Source organism: Amphiura filiformis, chromosome 10 (assembly GCF_039555335.1).
Source record: "Amphiura filiformis chromosome 10, Afil_fr2py, whole genome shotgun sequence".
Taxonomy (NCBI): domain Eukaryota; kingdom Metazoa; phylum Echinodermata; class Ophiuroidea; order Amphilepidida; family Amphiuridae; genus Amphiura; species Amphiura filiformis.
Genome location: NC_092637.1, coordinates 17,897,417 through 17,905,475, shown reverse-complemented (window position 1 = coordinate 17,905,475; position 8,059 = coordinate 17,897,417). Strand labels below are relative to the sequence as shown.

General features: G+C 39.7%; 1 protein-coding gene across 1 annotated transcript; it reads right to left on the bottom strand.

The window, feature by feature from the left end:
- Positions 1-669: 669 nt before the first annotated feature.
- Positions 670-8,024, bottom strand: LOC140162589 (small ribosomal subunit protein mS26-like). Its single transcript, XM_072185851.1, has 4 exons — positions 7,675-8,024; positions 4,115-4,249; positions 1,443-1,566; positions 670-981 (listed from the first exon to the last, which is right to left on the bottom strand). The coding sequence occupies exons 1-4, from the start codon at positions 7,905-7,907 to the stop codon at positions 742-744; spliced, it is 732 nt and encodes a 243-aa protein (XP_072041952.1). The 5' UTR covers positions 7,908-8,024; the 3' UTR covers positions 670-741.
- Between the last annotated feature and the right edge of the window lie 35 nt (positions 8,025-8,059).

The window sequence follows — 8,059 nt, the reverse complement described above, 5'->3', positions numbered from 1 at the left end:
TGGTTTCCATATGAGCTTGCCCCTTACATAATTTTACTTCACTTCCATCCGAGCATTCAACTGATCAACATCAAATCTTCCATCTTAGCTGCCAACTTGTCAATATCAATTCAATCGTCATCATATTATTATTGCATCGATCTTCATACTGTTTCTACATTATTATTACATCATCATATATTAAAGCCGAGCATTAACATTGTATATTTACAAGTCTTCCATCGTGTCTATTTATTTTGTGTAACGGTATTGGACATTTATTATCGCCCGAGTAAGCCCCTGAATCCAGAAGTTGAACAAAAAGAAAATCACCCTAAAAAATCTTCACCGTTACATAAGTATGAATGAAATAGAAATTTGATGATATTTTTGATAAATGTATTTAACTGCAGTTTAGAGGGTTTTTTTTTTGCACTGTATAAATATTATGTAGTCAAAGGTTTTCAGTGGTATAAAAATCTCAACTTTTTTTTGTGAAAAGTGGGGAATGAGGCTGTGGAACACAAAATGGCCCTTTAACCTGAAACGAGTCTTTGGGCTTGATTGTTACAGCATATGAAAAACATCCTAAAACGCACATTTTTGGGCCCTTATTTAAAAAATGGGACAAATATTAAAATTGACTTTTATTGCCAGTTATAAAGGATCAGGATTTAGTTATGTTTCATTTGGCAAAACATGATAATATTTTTGTAATTCCCCAAAATGTTCACTCCTGCAGTGTTACATCAATCTCAGTCTTCATCTAAGATTGTCACCAGTCTCATCATCGACCTTCCCAGCTTCATGATCTTCCTTTGCCGCCTTTCTCTGCTGTTCTTTCAGTTCCAAAAGTTCTTTGAGGTCTTTCCATGCTGTGTCATCTGGTAGTACCAGTGAACCATCTTGTTTTAGGAGGAAGTTATAGTTCTTGGGGTTCTCGATGGCTTCTTCGATCTTCTCTTCCATGTTCTCAAGGGTGATGAAGGATTTGCTGGCTTCCTGCAAATTGTGGAAAATGAGGAGAGAGATTTTACTGTAAGATAAGTGCCCTTTCAATTTCGAGCCGAACAATCGAGGTAAAACAAAGAAACTTGGAATTTACTACTGCAGCACAGCTGTTGCCAAATAGATGTGTATCACTCCGTTGGTCGTGCTATGGCACGGTCCTTTGATGTGTGTATTACCATCCCGCACGCCATGTATGTACTATGGTATGAACATTGTGTACCGTACGCATTCAACTCATATAATGCATCGTAATAATTAAACGAAGGTTCCTGCTCTTTATGAACTACAGCACCTAAAGTCTTGATTTTTGCAGGGTATGTTAGTTTTTTTAAAGTAAATTACCATCATGAAAAAAAAAAAAAATTTGAAAAGTATTGAGGGCGTCCTTCTCAGCAAGTGTTACAATATGGCTTTAAATAAAAGATTACTCCTGGGTCTTGATATAAGCCTACCTTCTCTAAGCGGACTATTTCTTCAGCCTGCTGTAGATGAAGAATTCTTTTCTCGTCCTCTCTAAGGAGACGTTGCAGCTTCTCTTCTTCTGATTTTGTGGTTTCTTCTGCCAATCTGAGGGCTCTGAAATAATTGAAAATACATGGTTTTCTTAATAAATGGTTGATATTTGAATCCCTATCTTCCATCATTTCACCAGGCCACAATCAATTGATATTGAATGCCTCTCAGAATATGTTCCTCTTTTGAAACTAGGCATTTTCATTAAATTCAAGTGCTCTGAGCATAGATTGAATAAATCTCTTTTGCACAAAACCAGAATTTTCTTACGATTGATGGTTTCGTCTATCATGGTCGATATACATCTTAAGAATGATGATGGTAGATCCTCACATCTTCCGGTTTTGCCAAATCCCAACTAAAATTTGAAATTTATGTACATGGTTCCCGCACTTTGAATCCTTGAAAATTCAAGGACTTTCAAGGTCCCAAAGCATGGTATTCAAGGACTTACCACAACACAAAAATCATGATGCGGCTCTCCATGCGACACATATTAACAAAAGTTAAGATCCTCTCCACTCCCCAAATTTTGTCAAAAATTCCAATTTTCAAGGACTTTCAAGGACCTTGTGCAAATTTCCCGGACTTTCAAGGCCTTGAAAAGGTGTTTTCAAATTCAAGGACTTTCAAGGTCTTTGAATTTAAGCTTTTTCAGCCTCAAGTACCCCATAACATGAACCAAATTTGAACCAATTTGAAGAGGCTAAAAGGTGTAACCCATTGGTAGAGTCCGAAGTTTTCCGTTTTACGGAAAACAGAAAAAAATCACGGAATCGGAGGTACAACAAGGAAAATGACATTTTTGTATGATGTGACAAAATTTGTTAAAAGATAAGAGAATTAAATGTTACAAACAGTCTTGAGTTGTGTGTGTCAATTTTTATGATAAACTACATGTAGATGGACCACGGTTCTCGGATGTCGCGGTTTTCGACCGTGATGCCTCCACCAAAGGGAGCGATGTGGCACTCAAAAGTTGATACAAAGCAGTTTTTATCAATTTGACCTCAGATGATCTCTGGGTGACCCCGGATGACCCCAAAATGGCCTTCCAAATATTTGGCTCTAAATGTTGACTGTACCCACCGAGTTTCATGCACGTATGACAGTTTTTACTAATTTGACCTCAGATGACCCCTGGGTGACCCCAGATGACCCCAAAATGACCTTGCAAAAATTTGACTCTAAATGTTGACTGTAGGCCTACCCACCAAGTTTCATGCCCATATGCTAGTTTTTACTAATTTGACCAAAGATGACCCCTGGTGACCCCAAAATGCCTTACAAAAAATTTGGCTCTATATATTGATTATGCCCACCAAGTTTCCTGCCCATGTGACTGTTTGTACTAATTTGACCTCAGATGACCCCTGGATGACCCCGAAATGACCTTCCAAAAATTTGGCTCTAAATGTTGACTGTACCCACCAAATTTCATGCCCATATGACAGTTTTTACAAATTTGACCTCAGATGACCCCTGGGTGACCCTGGATGACCCCAAAATGACCTTCAAAAATTTGGCTCTAAATGTTGACTGTACCCACCAAGTCATGCCCATGTGGCAGTTTTTACTAATTTGATCTCAGATGACCCCTGGGTGACCCCAGAATGACCTTGCAAAAATTTGGCTCTAAATGTTGACTGTACCTACCAAGTACATGTATCATGGCCATACGACAGTTTTTGCTCATTTGACCTCAGATGACCCTGGATGACCTCAGGTGACCTTGACCCACTATCCAATACAAACTTGTTCTGCATGGGGTCAAGATGCACCCACCCACCAAGTTTGAGTTTGAGACCACCCTAGTCTCCGAGAAAAGAGGTAAATAAGGAAAATGGGGCCCCCTGACCTCAAATGACCTTTTACCTCAGTATATGACCTTGAACCTCACCCCCAAAAAAGTAGCCAGAGTTTCTGACCATGACCCACCTATCCTGAAAATCTGAAGTCAATCCGCCCATGCATGCCCGAGATATAGTGTCCGGACGGAAGGACGGATGGACGGAAGCACGGACATTGCAAAAACAGTATGCCTCGCGGTGGAGGCATAAAAATACTGTTTAATAATACCGAAATAAAGGTATATAACCCCCTATCCATCCAAACATCGTAACAGTCGGCCTACAAATGTATTTATATCATGAGAAATTGACAATATTCCAATCAGAGCATATTGATCACGATATTGAAGTACATGTATTGAACACTTTATTGCGACATTAATATCATTCATAATCATTGTTTATACATTTTAAGCTTTATTCATAAAACATGGGATTTACAAATTTTACAACATGGATTACAACACGGAAAATAGATTTTAGAAAACGGTACACTTCAGACTCTACCCATTGGATGATCTGACAAGGAATGACCCCCCAAAAAAATGAAAGAATACCAATCACTTGGTGATTACCATACTGACGCGAGTATAGTCCCACCTTCGAGTAAAGTCCCACCCCCAAATTGTCGAAAAATTTCAGAAATTAAAATGTTTTTGTTTTTTTTTAATTCGAGTATAGTCCACCCACCAATTTTGAAAAATGTTCACCCAAAAACGGGGTGGGACTATACTCGCGTCAGTACGGTAAAATTTAATTACCTTTCCCTCTTAGTCTTTTCATTCTCTTCTTCATTCCATCTTAATAATTCAGGGACCAGTTCCAATTCTTTCTTTCGTGCCAGAAGTAGTTCATCTCTTGCTGCTGCAAATTCCACCTGTTTCACTATAATACTCCTGAAAGATTTTAAAGAGAAGAAATCACATGATGAAATTCACAGTGGCAGCACCAGGAATTTTTTTTCGGGGAGGGGGCATTGGGGAGGCAAAGTGAATTTCATGAAAATATATGAATGAACCCCTATAATTAATAAATAAACTAGGCGGTTACCCGTATTTGGCGGTTCTCGGCTGTCGCGATTACCTGGCTGATGGTGACTGTACTCACCAAGTTTTATGCCCATAGGACAGTTTTTACTCCTTTGACCTCAGATGACCCCTTGTGACCTCAAATGACCTTCCAAAATTTGGCTCTAAATGTTGACTGTACCCACCATGTTTCATGCCCATATGACAGTTTTTAGTAATTTGACCTTGGATGACCCCAGATGACTCCAAAATGACCTTCCAAAAATTTGACTCTAAAAGTTGACTGTACCCACCAAGTTTCATGCCCATAAGACATTTTTTAATAATTTGACCTCAGATGACCCCTGGGTGACCTCGGATGACCTTCCAAAAATTTGACTCTAAAAGTTGACTGTATCCACCAAGTGTCATGCCCATACGACAGTTTTTACTAATTTGACCTCAGATGACCCCTGAATGACCTCGGGGGATCTTGGTCCACTAACCGAAACAAACTTGTTCTGTCTGAGGTCCAGATGCACCCACCCACTAGTCTCAGAGAAAATAGGCGGAAAACAGTTTTTACTAATTTGACCTTAAAGGACCCCTGGGTGACCTTGAACCACTAACCAATACAAACTTGTTCCGTCTTAGGTCAAGATGCACCTACCCACCAAGTTGCATGCCCATATGACAGTTTTTACTAATTTGACCCCTAGATGAGTTTTTAGTAATTTGACCTTGGATGACCCCAGATGACTCCAAAATGACCTTCCAAAAATTTGACTCTAAAAGTTGACTGTACCCACCAAGTTTCATGCCCATACAACATTTTTTACTAATTTGACCTCAGATGACCCCTGGGTGATCTCGGATGACCTTCCAAAAATTTGACTCTAAAAGTTGACTGTATCCACCAAGTTTCATGCCCATACGACAGTTTTTACTAATTTGACCTCAGATGACCCCTGAATGACCTCGGGGGATCTTGGTCCACTAACCGAAACAAACTTGCTCTGTCTGAGGTCCCGATGCACCCACCCACTAAGTTTGAGGAACGTGCGACCCCTAGTCTCCGAGAAAATAGGCGGAAAACAGTTTTACTAATTTGACCTCAAATGACCCCTGGGTGACCTTGACCCACTAACCAATACAAACTTGTTCCGTCTTAGGTCAAGATGCACCTACCCACCAAGTTGCATGCCCATATGACAGTTTTTACTAATTTGACCCCTAGATGACCTCTGGTGACCTTGACCCACTAACCAATACAAACTTGTTCTGTCCCGGGTCAAGATGCTCCCACCCGTCAAGTTTGAGGAACGTGCCACCCCCAGTCTCTGAGAAAAACAGTATTTACTAATTTGACCCCTGGATGACCTTGGGTGACCTTGACCCACTAACCAATACAAACTTGATCTGTATGGGGTAAACATGCACCCACCCACCAAGTTTGAGGAACGTGCGACCCCTAGTCTCCGAGAAAATAGCGGACAGACACACAGATAGACGGATAGACAGATAGACGATGCGTATTTTATTATATAGATAAAGGGTCGCAAGCTTCAATGTTCTGGTATACCAGAACGAAATTCAAATTTGACGATATCTTTGCTAAACGAAATAATCTCATGATCTGCAAGAAATTTTTTGTACATAAACATTACATGTATGTAGCCCAGTCATAGACTTTAAGCATCATATTCCGAGGCGCGGAAGTACACCAAATTGGTGTCTTATGCTTCCGTCAAATGCAAGCCCGGCTACCAGGGACCCGCTACGTCTACGCTGTGCGCGGGTCCCTGGTAGCCCGGCTTGCAATTGACCGAAGCATTATGACCTTTGACATTCTTTTGTGGCGAGTGACATGGTCTTTCAATTCATGTCGAGTGTCCTTGACAGGCATGACAAATGATAGGTATGCTAGGTGAATTCAAATTTGCCATCAAACTGCATCATTTTACATATCAAATTAAAGCCATTGAGTAAAGAAAGCCAAAACTGAAAACATTTTTGCCATAGCACTTTCCGTAACAAAGTTACATCTTGTCAAAGATTGACTCGTCATCAAAAAGATTCTGCTACAGTGCTAGCAAAATTCCCCAAAACGGCATTTAGGGGTGTTTCTAGATCTTAGTCTCATGGCGATAGCAGCTTTTTTTAATGGAACTGCTATCAAAATCCTCTAAAATTCCATGTGCGACTTGATTATCACCATAAAAAATCATATATTTGGGTCAAGTGAAGTATAGAAAACATATTTATGTAGGTTTCCTTCACCGGCCTATTCTCGAAAAAAATTCAAATTTATATGTAATATATGCATTGTGTTTGGGCCCCGGTCTCGGCGAATTTCGCTGACTAGCAAATGTGTTAACTAAGGTTTGCCTGGGATACCTACAAATGATAGTCATGTATTGTAACGACCAAAAGTTTAATTACTGACTATCATTGAGGACTGAGTTCCGCAGTCTAGCGTAGGCCTACGTATGATGTATATGTATACATGACTGACTGCTTCTCTGAGACAGTGGCGGATCCAGGAATTTGGGAAAGGGGGGGGGGGCACCACAGAGGAGAGAGTGGGGTCAGACAGGGTCTAATTCTGCATAAAACCGGCAGCGTTATTTCTATAGATCTGCTGCGCATTCAAATTGCATTGTATTGCATCGTAATTTCATTTGTGTCTATGCTAATTATGTTTACACAACATGAACTCACATGTTTTCAAGCAAATTCGCCGATAATAGGTGATCAAAAGCGATCGGAATGTTACAAAAGTACAGATGACAGATCGCGTTCAGCTTTCTTCATATGAGATGATCTTTGGAAAAATACGGCATAATTTGTCTTGGTGTTTGCGGAATGCCGTGCAGTAAAATATTAATACGTTGCGGCAATTCATGATTGACAAGTAACAATCGGCGTGTCCTTCGTATCCTCCACTGTCAATTTCTTATCCACTCACTAATCCTCACAAAAGCTTGCCTTTGTGTTGATTACGTAATGTGTGGAGGCAAATTGCAATAAGTACGGTACAATGAAATAATGAGTAGGGCGGGCTCCGAGGCGGGTTTCTTCTTCATCTTACGTACAATGTAACAGTATTGTTCTCCAAAAAAACCCGGAAGCTTGTCGTTTGGAGCTCTAGCTGAAATACAGCAAGATAATGTAAGATAGTAAATGTAAACCTGTATTTTAGCTAGAGTATCTCGAGCTACATGTAGGGACACTCAATAAATTATAAAAATTAATAAAATTACAAAAATGTCACAGATATTTTCATGTTTTTATAATTTAATAATAATACTTACTGTATTCCTCTCATCATTGTTCTATAATGATTCAATTTGGTTGATAAAAAATTATCCTCCCATTCATTGTACACTGGTCGTCTTTTTATAATAACTTTATTTTTAGGAGGCGGATCAGTTCTCATTTTCCTCCATCTCACGCACTGCTTATTCACACACGAAATCGACACTGGTTCCCAATTTACGATTTGGCCCCCTGAGCGGGTTACAGATAAAATACACCTCGTAAACATCTTAAGAGTATTCTTATCTACACGATCATATCAACTGTTGATAAATGGAAGGCTTATTTAGGTGTAGAATACGCAGCAATGTCAGTGCAGAAACCAAAGACTCTATGCAGATCAAAATTCGACACACTTGTTTGTGATCAACAGCGCCGCAG

Coding starts and splice junctions, on each gene's coding strand:
- LOC140162589 (XM_072185851.1), bottom strand. CDS start 7,907: ATGTTTACGAGGTGTATTTTATCTGTAACCCGCTCAGGGGGCCAAATC. Junction 4,250..7,674: donor ACAATGATGAGAGGAATACA/GTAAGTATTATT, acceptor AAAATCTTTCAG/GAGTATTATAGTGAAACAGG. Junction 1,567..4,114: donor GAAAAGACTAAGAGGGAAAG/GTAATTAAATTT, acceptor CAATTATTTCAG/AGCCCTCAGATTGGCAGAAG.